General features: G+C 44.5%; 1 protein-coding gene across 1 annotated transcript in view; it reads left to right on the top strand.

The window, feature by feature from the left end:
• The window catches only part of LOC115459060 (midasin-like), a gene marked incomplete at both ends in the record, with an annotated part of 142,006 nt that overhangs the window by 60,912 nt on the left and 63,524 nt on the right, over positions 1-17,570 (top strand). Inside the window, 2 exons of the mRNA XM_030188924.1 lie at positions 2,396-2,499; positions 11,264-11,378. Coding sequence (XP_030044784.1) covers positions 2,396-2,499; positions 11,264-11,378 — 219 coding nt within the window. The remainder of the gene's footprint in view (positions 1-2,395; positions 2,500-11,263; positions 11,379-17,570) is intronic.

A 17,570-nucleotide genomic window follows, 5' to 3' on the forward strand; every position in this document is an offset into this window, starting at 1 on the left:
ATGCTCCTCCAAGCCACGTACCTGGCAGACGCAAACAACAGTCTGGCCGACAGACTGAGCAGAGTCATGCAACCGCACGAGTGGTCGCTCCACGCCAGAGTGGTACGCAAGATCTTCCGAGAGTGGGGCACCCCCTCGGTGGACCTTTTCGCCTCTCAGACCAACCACAAGCTGCCTCTGTTCTGTTCCAGACTTCAGGCACACGGCAGGCTAGCGTCGGACGCTTTTCTCCTCCATTGGGGGACCGGCCTCCTGTATGCTTATCCTCCCATACCTTTGGTGGGGAAGACCTTACTGAAGCTCAAGCAAGACCGCGGCACCATGATTCTGATAGCGCCCTTTTGGCCCCGTCAGATCTGGTTCCCTCTTCTTCTGGAGTTGTCCTCCGGGGAACCGTGGAGATTGGAGTGTTTTCCGACTCTCATCTCGCAGAACGACGGAGCGTTGCTGCACCCCAACCTTCAGTCCCTGGCTCTCACGGCCTGGATGTTGAGGGCGTAGACTTCACTGCGTTGGGTCTGTCTGAGGGTGTCTCCCGGGTCTTGCTTGCCTCTAGGAAGGATTCCACTAAAAGAGTTACTTTTTCAAGTGGAGGAGGTTTGTCGTGTGGTGTGAGAGCAAGGCCCTAGAACCTCGTTCTTGCCCTGCACAGAACCTGCTTGAATACCTTCTGCACTTATCAGAGTCTGGCCTCAAGACCAACTCAGTAAGGAATCACCTTAGTGCGATTAGTGCTTACCATTATCGTGTGGAAGGTAAAGCCATCTCTGGAGAGCCTTTAGTCGTTCGATTCATGAGAGGCTTGCTTTTGTCAAAGCCCCCTATCAAGCCTCCTACTGTGTCATGGGATCTCAACGTCGTCCTCACCCAGCTGATGAAACCTCCTTTTGAGCCACTGAATACCTGCCATCTGAAGTACTTGACCTGGAAGGTCATTTTCTTGGTGGCAGTTACTTCCGCTCGTAGGGTCAGTGAGCTTCAAGCCCTAGTAGCTCATGCTCCATATACCAAATTTCATCACAACAGAGTAGTGCTCCGTACCCACCCAAAGTTCCTGCCGAAGGTGGTGTCGGAGTTCCATCTTAACCAGTCAATTGTCTTGCCAACATTCTTTCCCAGGCCGCATACCCGCCCTGCTGAACGTCAGTTGCACACATTGGACTGCAAGAGAGCATTGGCCTTCTACTTGGAGCGGACACAGCCCAACAGACAGTCCGCCCAATTGTTTATTTCTTTCGACCCTAACAGGCTAGGGGTCGCTGTCGGGAAACGCACCATCTCCAATTGGCTAGCAGATTGCATTTCCTTCACTTACGCCCAGGCTGGGCTGACTCTTGAGGGTCATGTCACGGCTCATAGTGTCAGAGCCATGGCAGCGTCGGTGGCCCACTTGAAGTCAGCCACTATTGAAGAGATCTGCAAGGCTGCGACGTGGTCATCTGTCCACACATTCACATCTCATTACTGCTTCCAGCAGGATACCCGACGCGACAGTCGGTTCGGGCAGTCGGTGCTGCAGAATCTGTTTGGGGTGTAAATCCAACTCCACCCTCCAGGACCCGAATTTATTCTGGTCAGGCTGCACTCTCAGTTAGTTGTTCTTCGTAGGTCAATTTCTGTTGTACCCTCGCCGTTGCGAGGTTCAATTGACCTGGGTTCTTGTTTTGAGTGAGCCTGAGAGCTAGGGATACCCCAGTCGTGAGAACAAGCAGCCTGCTTGTCCTCGGAGAAAGTGAATGATACATACCTGTAGCAGGTGTTCTCTGAGGACAGCAGGCTGATTGTTCTCACCTACCCTCCCTCCTCCCCTTTGGAGTTGTGTGTTTCATCTTTTGCTAGTCATTCAACTGGCGGGAGCGGTCGCGCACGGGCGGGAAGACGGCCGCGCATGCGCGGTGGGCGTGCCCTGCGTGCCGACCGTCCCGCGAAGCTTTTTTCCGGTTGGTGGGGGCTGCCGCGGACATCACCCAGTCGTGAGAACAATCAGCCTGCTGTCCTCGGAGAACACCTGCTACAGGTATGTATCATTCACTATCTTTACTCATTCTGTCTTGGCCTGAGGAAGGGTATCAGCTCTTGAAAGCTATTCAAAAATTGCTAGTCCAATAAACCATTTTATGTATCTTTTGATGATTAGTGTTTATTTCCATACATTCAAGTAGATTAACATGGTAACCATAGTATTTAGTCCTTTCTTTGAAGAAATGGTTCTTTTGTTTCTGGTAAGGGTAGATTTCATAAAGTTCATAATATAGGAACTTAGCAAGAAAATGAGAGAGCCATTTTGGATGGAAGGGGAAAGTTATTGCCTTATACAATTTAGCTTCATTACCTCTTGTTATAACCATTATCCTTTAGGATTACTTGTGTGCTCAGCTTTTCTTTTCTGTTGTAGATCTCGGTGCTGATTCCTTTGCTGGAGAATGGAGAGCTGTTGATCCCAGGGTGGGGAGACTGTATTAAGGTGGCACCTGGTTTCCAGTTCTTTGCGACCAGGAGGTATGAGAAGGGTGGGGGGGTGGGGGGGGGGGGGGGTCCAAGCTAAATATTTCCTGTAACAGATTAAATGCAAGGATAGTTCTCAATGTACCTCACTGTTAAGCTGTGTGCTCTCAACAAGAAACCAGGGGCTAAGTGGTTCTGAATTGCTTTTGAAAATTTTTACTGGTGGAAGGTGGGAAGATGAAAAATGTTCAGTTGACCTAGCACAGCAGATGTAAGATAACTGTTTTGGAATGGTAGAAGAATATCGGGACAGTTTGGGAAACCACGGGGAAAGCTAATAGATAAGTAACAGTATGAGCTGTTGATCTAAGCTGCGTAAACTAATAAAAAAAAAAAATAAACAGCCAAATTCAATCCCAAAAGGTCATAAAAAGGCATACAATACTTGAAAGCATGAGAATTACCCTCAGAAACCAAGGTCTGACCAACAAGACCTGTTATCTATATAAGATTTTGGTGTCCGTGGTCTAATCTCTTTCATTGGGTAAGAAAAGTAATCTCACATGCTTACAATCAGAATTTTTTGATAATGCAAACATTTTCACTGAGAATCAAATATTTCCAAAAGCACAGCTATAGCATAAAATAACTTAGCTTTCCTTAGCTGGCTTAATCACCCCTCATTCCAACTGCTTAATTGTGTTCAATGGGGCCCATATCGTTTCACCCGCTTCTGGGCTTCATCAGGAATAACGCAGTGTAGACAAACTTATGCAGGGGCATTTATCTCGCTGACAAGAATCCACTAGGAACCACCAGCAATCACAGGGAAACACACTCTCCTATTCAAAAAAGGACACACAACGTAGCAGGCAGCAATCACAGCAGAGGATGGTGAACACAGTTTAAAAAAAAAAAATCTACAGCTATATTTGTAGAATTGCCGTGCATTTCCAAATGAAAAAAAATACATTTCTCTCTCCAGCTTTTACAAAGTACTTTCATGTGATGACCTCGTATAACATTTAGACCAAATCTTAGCAAAGGGGCAACACATTTGAGTAAGCAGAGCAATGATTTTTCATAAATGAGAGGGAGCTGTTAAGACAACCCCTGATGAAGCTAGAGGGTGAAATGGCAGGCCTCTGTTGGGTTGAAGATAAGTGCTAATTATGCTCTTTGTGAAAAAAAATCTTTTGCAAAAATAGTGTGTCTCAATTTAAGAGATTTGAATCGCGTAATGTTAAATAAGAAGAAAAATGTAATGGAAAGTTTATGATCAATGAATGTCAAAAGTGACCATGTATAAGACACTGATTCTGTGTAATGGATGCCACTGAGGTCTCTTTGTCCTTTTTTTAAGAAGGTTGTTTTAAAGTTACTGTTTTCATAATATAAGCCTAGCTTTGCCATATTTGTTTAGCAACACTAGTGGTTTGCCGAGGCTAATCTCCCTTTTTAATTGGTGTTAGCACAGAAATTAATTGGGCACAATATTGTGCAATGAAAATAATTACTGAGAGAGTTAAGATAAGGATCCAAGGCCAGAAGAAAAGATATTTTTTTCCAAGCAGGAATTATCTCTAGAGCTAGCACTCACTGATTTTTATTTTAAATTGCCTCTTATAGCAAGGTATCTTAAAGATGTGTTTATTGAAAAGCATTAGGTGTTTGCACATAATGCAGATTAACAGCCAAAAGTAAACCACCTTAAATGCAGAGGCTTTGTGGTGACGTTCGGGGGTGTGGCCACCATTCCTCCTGCATTTTCCGCAGATAAACTGTATAATGTACCTTACTTTCAGATGGTGTGGGCTCAGATACATCTGATGCCACCTATTGAAAGGGCGTTAAGTGAACCTATCTTAACCGTACATTTGCCAGTGCTATCTACTATGCGCTCACTGCGGTGTGCAGTCCGTGTCATCTCCACCCATACCTAGTCCAGGCCCTGCCACATCCTTTGCTAAGCAGTTAGTGAGATTTATTCCGCATTGGCTGTTTTGACCCGTGCTAGACGTTTGTAAGCATTCCCACTGCAGCTCCTTGTGAATTTGGGCAAATCACTTAACCCTCCGTTGCCTCAGGTTCAAAAACTTAGATTGTGAGCCCTCTGGGGACAGAGAAAGTACCTGCATATGATGTGTACCAGTGCTGCATACATCTTGCAGTGATATAGAAATGATTATTAGTAGCATAAGCATAGATTTTAAGCTCTTCAGTTAACCCTAGAACGCATGACGTTAAAAATATACATATTAACGTCATGGGGGCCTTTTAGGCCCCCATGCACATAATGTAGAAAAACACACTTAAATAACTTTCACAAGTTTATTTCAAAATTGCTCAATAAAATATGAATAGTGGACAACATTTTAATTATAATTTTTCACAGAAAACAGCAAAAAATCTTTTTTTTCCCAAATTTCACGCAAAGACATGAAAACACACAAAAATGCATAGAAATCTATAGCAAACTAGCTGCAGCTACATTTTTATTCTAACTTTCTTTTCTATTATATTAGTCTTCCAAACAATTCTGACATGTTATTTTTTCAGAAGAGTGTTCTTTGCAAACAGTTTCCTTACAAGTGGAACAATATCGCTCAGTTTTCCTCTCTATGTTTCTTGGACATATGAAACAACGCTTTCGTTTTCTTTCTCCTGGCTCTGGAGTAATCTGAAACTGTACGCCACACCGTTTCATTGCTTCTTTAGTTTTCTTTGGCAAGCATTTCAAGTCGCTTCGCTCTATCATGTGAGGTATTACAAGTTCATGACAAAGGTCCTTCAAGAATAAGCGTCTCCTGTCCTTCCTCTGTGCATGAAATTCAGGATGAGTTTCTGTATAAATAATGAATGAATTTAGGGCTGCTACATCAAGCATATTTGAAAATAGTACTACAGGCCATCGTTTTGTTTGCCTCTTACATGAATATTCTCCCACCATCTCATCCATTTTATCTACACCTCCTTTTGTTGCATTGTAATGCAGGATGATTTCTGGTTTCAATTTTTGGTTATTGCTGTCAACACTGCAATCGTGATGCATGGTACTGAGTAAAATTACAGATTTCTCCTTCTTTGCCTTGTAAGATACCAAAGTCGCTTTGTTATTGAATCCAAAGACACTCTCATAAAGTGCTCGCTGACGATTGTGTTTGAGTGCTGCTGGAATTTCTCGTCTGTTTTGCTTTATAGTACCAACAAGTGTAATAGCTTTTGCAAGCAGAAAATTGCCTAGTTCAACATTGGTGAAATAATTGTCCATGGTGATGTTTCTACCTGAATTGAATATTGGAACAGCAAGAGTTTTGACTATTTCAGACCCCAGATCCTTCTGTACTGGTGCACCAACCTCTTTGCCACAGTAGATTACGCCATTTATGCCATAATAATTTGCAGAATCACACATCCAGAAGATTTTTATACTGTACTTGGCTGGCTTGCTGGGCATGTATTGTATGAATTTGCAGCGTCCTCTGAACGGTACAAGTTGCTCATCTACAGTAACATTAGTACTAGGATTGTAAAGTTTTGTGCAATTTTTGATAAATATGTTCCAGATATAACTGATAGGGGCTAATTTGTCTGTTTCAAACCTCGCTGCACGAGTTCGCTTATCATCAAAGCGAATGATCCTTCTAATTTCCTCATATCTGCCCACTGACATTGTCGCCTTATAGTGTGGATCAGAAAGTGGGTCCAGAAATAATTCTCGTATTGGGACATCATACGATTTTTGACTCCCTGCCAGCAGGAAAAGTCCAATATATGCATAAAGTTCCTCTTTTGAGATATTTTTCCAGGACTTATTTTTTGCTGAAGCGATACGTCTTCCTTCTAGGTTTGAACATAATAGGACCTCTTCTGCAATATTGTCAGAAAAATAAGTACAGAATACATCTTTAGGGGTAAAGTAACTGGGACTTCCCACAGCTCCTTGAGCCTGTTTCACAATATTGTGTATTGGAGTACGTCCGACTAATGTAGGATTACTGTCCCAAAAAACATTCGTTTTGGATGTTCTACTTATCACTTCTTGAGGATCCACTAGATTCACTTCTTCATCATCAGAAGAATCACTGGATGAGGATGTTTGATTAGCTGGTGGCAGATATTCTTCATCAGACAAAGATAGTTCACTTTCATCATCGCTTTGAAACATAATCGCTTCAATCTCTTGGTCAGTCAGACACTTGGAGGAAGACTGTGCCATTGCTGACTAGATGTTAGAAAATGAAACAGATTTCCTCTCAACAGCTTATCTTATCACAGGTCCTTCAGCAATTAGCTCACAGTGTATACTGTCCTCAGTGTTCAGAGGACCTGAGGTGATGTCATGGCCTTATCACTCCCTCCAAAAATCACATGACATCCTCACATGTTATTATCCACACCCTGGCCCCTCCACCAGCATTACTGAGTACAAATAAAGTAACTTGAGACACAAACACTTCTGAGAACATGATAAAAACAGCGGGGGCCTAAAAGGCCCCCAATTCGTACAGATGTAGTTTTCACCAAACAAGCATTGTTACACCATAATGCCTATGAAAAAAAATTATATGAACAACTGGATATTATCAACAATGACATACTTGAGTAATACCTTGAGTTTCAAAATTCTAACTAAAGTAATTTTGCAGATAATAGCAAAAATGTAAGCATAGGCCCCCAATATGCGTTCTAGGGTTAAGATGAATTTTCGGCTGAAAACTTGGGCCCATAAATTTTGCCGAAAATAGGGCACAAATCTAGGAGCTCAGCTTTTGTTTTTTTGAATATTGGGCCCTTGATTCTGGTAAAGTTGTTCTTCTCGTTTCACTTGACTTACCCGCTTCATTTGATTTGGTTGATCACACTTTCCTTCTTGCTTGGTTAGACCAATTGAGCGAAGACAATTCTGTTCTGTTCTTAAATGGTTTGCTACTTTTCTGTCTAACAGAAGTTTTCTGGTCTCTACTTCTTTCTCCTCATCACTACTTTCCCTTTAGATTATGATGTACCGCAGGGTTCCATTTTGTCTCGGTTATTGTTCAATATTTTTCTTAGCCCTTTGGCCCTACTCATCCAGGACTGTAACATTAAATTATTTTTTTTTGCAGATATCCTACTGATTTACCCTGTGTATCCCCACAACCCAGACCTTCATAAGTTAGTCTTCTCTACACTCTTTCAACATGGCTTCTCTTTTATAAAATGGTGCTTTCATAGCATCCCACAGATCAGTCCAGAGACTTGTGGGTTATGTCCCTCTACCAGCAGGTGGAGATAGAAAGAACTTCAGAGGTTTACTATATGTGGTCATGTGCAGCCAACTTAACCTCAGTATTACTACTGCTACTATTTAACATTTCTAAAGCGCTACTAGGGTTACGCAGCGCTGTACAATTTAACATAGAAGGACAGTCCCTGCTCAAAGAGTATTCTCTCTATCTAGCAGGTGGATGATCATAACTGTTAAGCTCTGGATTGATTAGGTCCTTTCCTGGTCCCCCGGGTCTAGTGAAGCTTCTGGGGTCTGAGGTGTGCTGGGACTTGGGTGCACATCTGGTGGTGCCGGGTCCCTCCCTTCCTCCCTCATTGCCCCTTCCTCAGCCTGACGGAGGTTTGTGGTTCTCACTCTCATGACTTTAAAAAAAAAAAAAAAAAAAGAAGTTTGAGGTTTCTTTTGCTCTAACATCCTCTCTTGCCCTTATATATTGAGCACTGTTTAAAAAAAAAAAAAACACAACACCCTTCTCCTCAGTCTTTCGTCTAGCGCGGCGAGCTTATGCTGGTTTGCAGTACCGGCTGAGGGGTATGAGAACCGACTTGGCATGCAACAGCGATTCCCGAGGGTGTGAGTCTTTACCCTACCTGCACCAGTGGGGGAGAGCAAATGCGGCTTCTGGTGTGGGAGCTGCTGGGCTGCTGCTGTTTCCCTGCTGAAGCTCCACCCATTGCTCCTATGCAGGTACAGCCTCACCCATCAGAGCGTTGTGCTCCTTCCCGGCTCGTTTTAGCAGACTGTTATACCACATGGTGAGGTGAAGCACTGGCGCTCCTTGGGGCCCAATTTGTCTGTAGTTCCGGCAGTTTTAAATGCAGGCCTTTCAGAAGATATGACTGGGGAACTAGGATGGATCGCTCCCAGTTTCTTCAAATTTGGTATTTAAGGAATGAGAGCTTCTAAGAAGGAGGCTTGGGGCAATTTGCAGCCCTTTTTCGTCCTGCAGACTCCTGTGGGAGTCCTCAGGTCTCCTGCAGCTTCGAGTCTCCTGCAGCTTCCCAAGGGTGAGGTTGGAGGCCCAGTAGACTCGTGCGGCTGTTCTGTGGCAGCGAGATCCTTAAGCTGCAATTTGGCAAGTATTGACTATCTGAAAGTCTAATGGTGGACATGCCTGTGCTTCGTGAGGTGATTTATGGTTTGGGTACATCCTCTTAGTTGCACTAAGAATACTTCCGTACCCTCCTCGAGGAGGTTCAGGATGTGTGTTCATCATGTGTGGAGAAAGGGATCAAGATTAGGGCAGGTCCTACTCTTCCCCTTTCTCAGAGCATGGCAGTACTGATGGGGTTTTGTTAGTCAGGCTTAGGGCTGTTGGCTCCATGTTTCTGTGAGAAATGTTACATTTTGAGTTGATTTTGAAGCTAGTGCACGCCTCCCAGGTTTCTCTCGGTCTCCATGGTAATCCTGCACCCTGTGTGCTGCCCTGGTGGCATTTGCTCTGGGTGCACTGTTTACATTAAACTAGTTTTATTCAGGAGAGTGGCTGGCTTTTGGAAATGTGCATCTGATATTTTGCTTGTAAGTTTCAATTTTTCTAGTATTGCATGCTGAGTCTGACTTCTTGAGGTAACTTTCCAGTTCAGTATTTTGCCTTCATATCTGTTGTGTCATGTGTTTTTCATGTGTGATCAAGATGCAATATTCTGCTAGCGTGTAGTATTTGCAGCCCTTTTTTGTTTTGTTTTGTTTCACTAGGTATAATTATAGTGCTGCCTTTCCACGCATAAGGTTGTAGCTCGTCCTGTCCTTGGAATTAGTGCTGTTATGGTTTGATAAGGTATGAGTGTGTTTTTGCACAAGTTTGTGTATAGTGTTTTGCAGTGGAGAGATTGTGTGTTGGCATTACTGAGGTGGCACCAAAACATCAGAAAGGGTGTAGAGCCTAAATCATGACACACTACCTCTTGAAGGATCTACATGTGGTCGTTAATAAAAGGAGCTCATTGTGAACACTATCCACCTTAAAAGGGTGTTTTGTGGCTCTACATGAGAATTGTGATATTATGATCCCTTGTTTCATATTGTTGACGGTCTGCATTTTCCGTATGGGTGGTATATTGGTGTATTAGGGTCTGCACAGTGTAATATTTATGGTACAGTAAGGTTCTGAGTGTGTTTTTGCACAAAGTTGTGCATAGTGTTTTGCAGTTGAGCGATTGTGGTTAGTATATGCTTTCAGCAACCACTTTATTCTTTGACATATGATACATATCTAATATCTATCTAAATTTAATAAAAGGTATTAATTGTGACTTTTATTTTTACTTATTTTTTTTCTGTGTTGTCAGACTATTATGGATGTAAGCTCCGCCCCTGGCCCCACCCTAACCACGCCCCCTTTAGCCTCCCCAAACAGTTGGGCCATCGACCGCCTATGCATGAGGTCTTAGTCAAAAGCTTTCTAGATACACTACATCAACTGGCTCACTTTTATCCACATGTTTATTCACGCCTTTAAAGAAATGAAAAATATTAGAGAAAGATTCCCTTGGCTGAATCCATGTTGACTGCCCTATTAAATCATGTTTATCTGTGTTCAATAGTTTTATTCTTTATAATAGTTCCGCTATTTTGCCTGGCACGGACGTTAGGCTTTCCTGAATTGCCCCTGCAACCAGATCTCTCGTATCTTTTTAGGTGAAGAAAAAAGCAAAGAATTCATTACTATCTCTGCCATGGCCCTGTTCCTCCTGAGTGCTCCTTTTACTCTGATGATCTAACAGTCACACGGATTCCATCACAGAATTTCTGTTCTGATATACCTGAAAAAGTTAATATGAGTTTTTGCCTCTGTGGCAAGGTCTCTTCATATTGCCAGTGTTTATGTTGCTTCTTGTTTCCTTCATTTGGTTCCTTTTTCCATTTTTTGAAAGATGTTCTTTTGGCTGAACTAGGACCTGCTCTACCTTCACAAGGTAAACTGTTAATGCTGTAGTCTATGGCAGTTAAGTTTCAACCTCTGGCAGAAAGGTTTTAAGATTGTGGGGAAAAGGGTTTTACTCACTAGCTGCTTTTTAAAAATTCAATCAGACTGGTTGTTTGGTCTTAACAATACTGCGTGTGGCCCAAATTCCTCAAGTAATGAGCGAAATTGTTCCAATTATATTGGATGGTACTGATCTGATTCAAAAAGCATTTCCATGTGCATCCTAATATTTTGCTTGGGTATAATTCATTTTACGTAGTACAGAAGGAGGCTGTCTTTGGTATAATGCAGGTATTGAAAATGAGCATTAGCTGTGAATCTGACTGTGATTTATCTCCAACATACTTTGGTTTAAGAGTGAGATTTATTGCTATTGGGAGGTTTATTCCCATTTGGAGACATTACCCTAGAGTTCCCCAGAAGCAGGAGACCACAATCCTAATGTCTTCCTAGTAAATAACTATTTATGGGCCTGTGTGGAAGAAACTAGATCAGATCTTTGGTTTTTCTTTTCAGAACATCATATGGAACAGTCCTTAGTCATCTTGGTAAAAAAACAATTTCACAGCTTAATTTTGTTTTGATTGAAAAAAAAAAAATCTTCTTTTAAATTGCAGATTGCTTAGCTCAAGTACTGGATGGTACCGGCAGCAGAATGCCTATGCCACGTTGCTGGACAAATATTGGGTCAAAATTCAGCTTGATAACATGACCAAAGCAGAACTGAAAGAGGTGAGTGCTAAAGAGTATAGCGGTGAAATAGATTCAAGTATAAAATAATGGTAAATGGAGGACTGTTTAGAGGAACAAACCCCATATCTTTGAAAAGAAGGTTCCCCAGTAAAGTTCTGTCAGTTATTTGCAGCCTTTCGTGTCTTGGCATATCCAATATTTAATTTGCTTTGTCACTGTGTTTCATCCTTTCTGATCTATTTATTTACTTGGATGCATTTATTTGGATTGATCACCCTTAATACTACTAAGTCAGCAGGGCGGTGTATAATAAAAGCAAAAATCTGAAAAGATACAATATAATGAAGGCAGAAAAGAGACAAAAAGGAGGAGAAGAACCAGCAGGAGGAGTAGTAGGTACCTTCCATTCCTCTCTTTTATAACCTGCTGGCATGGTCGCCTTACTTTCCCTTTCCCTTACCACCCTGTTGCTATTATGTTCCCTTTGTTCTCCGTCACTTTCTCTGCCTCCTAGCATCATCATCCTCCCTTCCTCCTTTCCTAAACCTTTTGTCAATTTCTCTTGCCAGCCAGAGGCAATACCGAGGAAAGATAATTGCATTGGAGGGAGTGGAGGGGTGGTGGTATAATAAGGCTAAAGTCAAACAGCACTTCTTGCCTGCTGTGGTAGCTGTCTCCTCTTCCAGCTTTCCTGTTTAGTCAAAAGCGCATGGAACCTTATAGTGAGACATACTTTTTAAATTCCTCAGTGGCGTTCCTAGGGTGGGCTGACACCCGGGGCGGATCGCCGATGCGCCCCCCCCCCCCGGAACAGCGCGATGCCCCCCCCCCCGGGTGTACGCCGCTGGGGGGTGTGTGTGCCGCGCGCCTGCCGGCTCTTCGTTTTCATGCTCCCTCTGCCCCGGAACAGGAAGTAACCTGTTACGGGGCAGAGGGAGCATGAAAACGAAGAGCCGGCATGGCGCGCGGCACCCCCCCCAGCGGTGTGCACCCGGGGCGGACCGCCCCCACCCCCCGCCCCCCCCCCTTGGTACGCCACTGAAATTCCTCTTTCAGAGGAAAGCTAGCAAGAAAAAGGCAGAAGCAGGTAAGAAGCCCTCTTTCTGGGAGGGGATTGCATCGGTGTAGGAAAGAGTAAGACTTCATGTTCTTTGGCAGCTGCTTTTTTTTTTCTTCCAGTGGTCCGCAAATTTCCCAGAAATTCGATAGGAAATTATTTGTATTTTAGGAAGTCGTGTAAGACTTTTTTTTTTTTTTTTTTTTTTTAATTTGAGAAGTATTTCAGTTCATAGAAACTGGTGTTTAGTTGATGATTTTACCTTTACTGTACTTAGAACTTCAATTGATAAGAAATTATTTATATTTTAAGGAGTCATTCATTTATATAGTAGAATTGTTGGAAACCTTTTTTTTTTTTTATTTTGCTTTGGGCTGTCTTTTGCTAGTTAGGAATTCTTTTTTTTTTTTTTTCCTCTATTTTCTTTGCTACCCATTTTCTTCATTTAAGGTGGGTGGGAAGGTTGTTTGGTTTTAGAGGGCGAACGTATTCGGTATGAAAAAGGTGGTGGCTGATTAGAACACTTGTTATCAATTTAAACTGGGTTTAGTGTATTCCTTGCTGGTTATTGACCTGTTTAATGTAAAATATTGAAACAAAATTCAGAAAAGCAACAAAAAAGGGAAAAATGTAATAGAACCCCCCCCCCCCCCACCTTATAAAACAGACAAAAGTCACAACAGTTCAAAATAAAAAGATAAGTCAAGCAAAGAAGCAACACCAAAAGAGCATAAAGGAGTTCTGACATAAAGTAACAACATAACTAGAGGCAAGTGGAGTGGAGGAGTAGCCTAGTGGTTAGAGCACCAGTCTTGACATCCAGAGGTGGCTGATTCTTAAGAACATAAGAGCAGCCATCTGATGTCAGGCTTGCCGGTCTATAATTTTCTGGATCACCCCTAGAACCCTTGTTAAAAATTGGTGTCTCATTGTCTACCCTCCAATCTTCAGGTACTATGATTTTAACGACATTTTGCATATTACTAACAGCATATCAGCAATTTCATGCTTGAGCTCTTTGAATACTCTTGGATGTATGCCATCCGGTCCAGGTGATTTACTACTCTTTAATTTGTTAATTTGGCTCAGTACATCTTCCAGGTTCACTGAGATTTCTTTTAGTTCCTCCGCATCATCCCCCTTGAAAACTATTTCTGGTACAGGCAGATCTCTTACATCTTCTTGCATAAAGAGAGAAGCATAGAATTCATTCAGTTTCTCTGCTATGGCCTTGTCCTCCCTGAGCGCCCCTTTTGCTCCTTTGTGATCTAACAGTCCCACCGATTCCCTCACAGGCTTTCTGCTTCTGATGTACCTGTAAAAGTTGTTGCTGTGAGTTTTAGCCTCTGTAGCAACTTTCTTTTCATATTCTGTTTTAGCCTTCTTTATTAGTAACCCACCCAGAGTCAGGCGATCATGCCTTTATTCTGGTGTTTAGATAGATGGTGTTGGGAGTGGGAATACAGGGTTTAGGGTAGGGGGAAGAGCACAATGGGAGAGGGGGAGGTTGGCAAAGGTTGGGAATTGGGGCTATTTGAATGAGCATAGTGGATGCTCTACTTTAGTGGGAGTTAAGTTTTGCATTGATTGTATTGTGTACATTGGGTATATTTGTAATTTAGATTGGTATGTCTGTTTTAAACTAATAGTATAAATATTTAACTTTAAATGTTAAAGGTTTAAATTGAACATGGAAGCCCCAGTTACTTTATAAAGAATTGCAGAGATCAAAATGTGGGGTTGGATGTATACAGGTGACTTGTAAGAGACCCAGACGTGCTACCCCAATATGTAAGAGGCACTGATATGTAAGCTAACAGTAGGCAGAGGTATTTGGGCTGACTGAAAATTACTATATAGCAATTACTCTGGATATGTTTCTAGGGGATGAGTGTACCTCTTATTTGGCCTTAGGCTTCTGTCAGTCTGACTACCAATGAAAGGAAAAATGCCACAACTGGGAATAGTAATTGTAGCTTATGTAGTTTTTCCAATTGAAAAGTAGAGGAGTGTGGTAGCCGTGTTAGTCCACTCTTAAGGTTATCAATAGAAATCAAACAAAATAAAACATGGAAAAGAAAATAAGATGATACCTTTTTTATTGGACATAACTTAATACATTTCTTGATTAGCTTTCGAAGGTTGCCCTTCTTCGTCAGATCGGAAATAAGCAAATGTGCTAGCTGACAGTGTATATAAGTGATAACATTCAAGCATTACTATGACAGTCTGACAGGGTGGGAGGATGGGGGTGGGTAGGAAGTATGCATGGGGACATCAAAGCATATTATTGATATTCTAACAGGGTGAGGGTGATCAACAGAGACATACAGCTTTATGGTTTATAATGGGCTAGGAACCCCAGATCCTTGTTAAGTCCTTTCTGTTGGGTGTTAAAATATTCAATCATTCTGACTTCAAAGGTCTTACGTTCTTGTATGGTTTTAAAGTTACCTTTGAGGATTCTCACTGTGAAGTCACTGGTGCAGTGTCCTGGTCCTGTAAAATGTTGCCCAACAGGCGTGGGAACCCTGCTGGCACCAGTATTGTTTATATGATGTCTATGTAAATTGAATCTTGTCTTAAGCATCTGGCCTGTTTCTCCAATATAGCATCCTTCATTACATTTTTTACACTGAATGATATATACCACATTGGAAGATGAGCAAGTGAAAGATCCCTTTATGTTGAATATCTTTCCTTTGTGGATGACTTTGGGGTCCTGTGAAATATTTTGGCATAGTTTGCAACTGGATAAATTACAGGGAAGTGTGCCCTTCTGTTCCTTTTCAGTCTGTGAAGGAAGTTTACTTCTGATTAGCTTGTGTTTTAAATTGGGTGGCTGTCGGAAGGCCAGTACTGGTGGGGATGGGAATATCTCTTTCAGTAATTCATCCTCCTGGAGTATAGGTTGTAGATCTCTTATGATTTTCTTCAGTTTTTCCAGCTCTGGATTGTATGTCACTACAAGCGGGATTCTGTCTGTGGATTTTTTCTTTTTGTACTGTAGCAGATTCTCCCTGGGTGTTTTGAGGGAGGAGGCAATATTCTTGGAGATTATTTTGGGGTTGTAGCCCTTCTGTTTGAAGGATTCAGTCAGGGTTTTAAGGTGTCTATCTCTGTCCCCTGGGTCAGAGCAGATACGGTGGTATCTTGTGGCTTGGCTGTAAATGATGGATCTTTTTGTATGTGAAGGATGGAAGCTGGAGTTGTGGAGATAGCTACATCTGTCTGTGGGTTTCTTGTATACAGATGTTTCTCCGAGGACAAGCAGGCTGCTTGTTCTCACGACTGGGTGACGTCCGCGGCAGCCCCCACCAACCGGAAAAAGCTTCGCGGGACGGTCGGCACGCAGGGCACGCCCACCGCGCATGCGCGGCCGTCTTCCCGCCCGTGCGCGACCGCTCCCGCCAGTTCCTTTTTTTCCGCGACTGGAGAGAGTTGTGCTTTGCCGCTCTCTCTGTTTTCAGCCGCCGGATTTCGATCGCGTTTACGCGGATCGTCGCTTTTCTTTCTAAAACTTCTTGTTTTTTGGTTACCGCCGGTTTCCTTTTTCAAAAACAAAAAAAAAAAAAACCTGAGCGTGTGGAGCACGCGCTCCCCTTTTCCCTCGCTTCTAGCGGGGACGCCACGTTGCGGCCTAGTGGTCGCTCGGTCGTTTCTTTTTCGAGGTGTGATTCCAGCCACCATTGACGACTTTGACTTCGCCGACGCGATTTTTCCGTCGATGTCCTCGAAGGTCCCGAGTGGATTTAAAAAGTGTGGTCGCTGCGGCCGGCCGATCTCGCAGACCGACACCCACGCTTGGTGCCTCCAGTGCCTCGGGCCGGAGCACAATATCAAGTCGTGTTCTCTGTGTCTCGGTCTCCGGAAACGGACTCAGGTTGCGAGGCAAGTTCTGCGGGACCGTCTTTTTGGAACTTGCGCCGGCCCCTCGACGTCGACCTCGAAGGCATCGGTATCGACGCCTGGCCCTTCGGTACCGGTATCGATGCCCGAGACATCGGCACCGATGGCAGCGACCCCAGGAGAACAGGTCCCTTCGGCCCGCCGGTCCTCCGGTGAGAGTGGAGGTGAGAGGCCGCGTGGGCAATCGGCCCCGGTCACTCCCTCAGCTCGTGGGCCGCGGGACCGAACCCTGTCTGACCCGGTACCTCGAGACCGAGGGGGATCGACCTCCTCCTCCTCCATGCCTTCCGGCGCCGGTGACGGGCATCGCAAGAAGGATAAGAAGCGTCGTCACCGGTCGCCCTCGGTGCATCCGGATATCGGAGAGGAGGCAACGCCGAAGCGTCATCGTCGAGAGGAGAGGTCTCCGTCGGTGGTGGAGGTACCGACGCGTCGGGGTTCCAGCACCTCGGTGCCGTCTCCTGGCCCCCATCAGCTTCTGCCGCCGACGCCCCTACCGGCCCCACCGCCTTTCCCGGCAGCGGGCCTGGACGAGTGCCTCAGAGCCATCCTTCCGGGGATCCTGGAAGGGCTGATGCGCCAGGATGTGCCGGCGCCGGGGGTGCTTGCGCCCTCGGCGCCGATGAATGTGGCGCCGGCGAGCTCTAGCCCGGCGCCGGGGCCGTCGACACCGCCGCCGCTTGCGGCGCCGGTCTCGACCGCCACGCAGGTGGAGTCCCCGTCGACGTCGATGGAGGGAGCTCCGTCCCCGCCGGCGCGGGAGTCCACCGCTCGACGACACCGAGACCTCGGTGCCTCGACGTCGAGCCGGGCCCGGTTCAGGACTCAGCTACATGAGCTTATGTCCGATACCGAGGATGAGGACTCATGGGGGGAAGAGGAGGACCCTAGATATTTCTCCTCAGAGGAGTCTACGGGCCTTCCCTCGGACCCCACGCCTTCACCGGAGAGGAAACTCTCACCTCCCGAGAGTCTCTCCTTTGCCTCCTTTGTGCGGGATATGTCTATTAGCATTCCCTTCCCCGTGGTCTTTGTGGAAGAGCCGAGGGCCGAGATGCTCGAGGTCCTCGACTATCCATCACCACCTAGAGAGTCCTCCACGGTGCCGCTGCACAATGTCCTCAAGGAGACACTGCTTCGGAACTGGGTGCGACCATTAACTAACCCCACCATTCCCAAGAAAGCAGAGTCCCAGTACAGGATCCACTCCGACCCAGAGTTAATGCGGCCACAATTGCCCCATGACTCAGCGGTCGTGGATTCTG

This window comes from Microcaecilia unicolor, unplaced genomic scaffold (assembly GCF_901765095.1).
Source record: "Microcaecilia unicolor unplaced genomic scaffold, aMicUni1.1, whole genome shotgun sequence".
Lineage (NCBI taxonomy): Eukaryota > Metazoa > Chordata > Amphibia > Gymnophiona > Siphonopidae > Microcaecilia > Microcaecilia unicolor.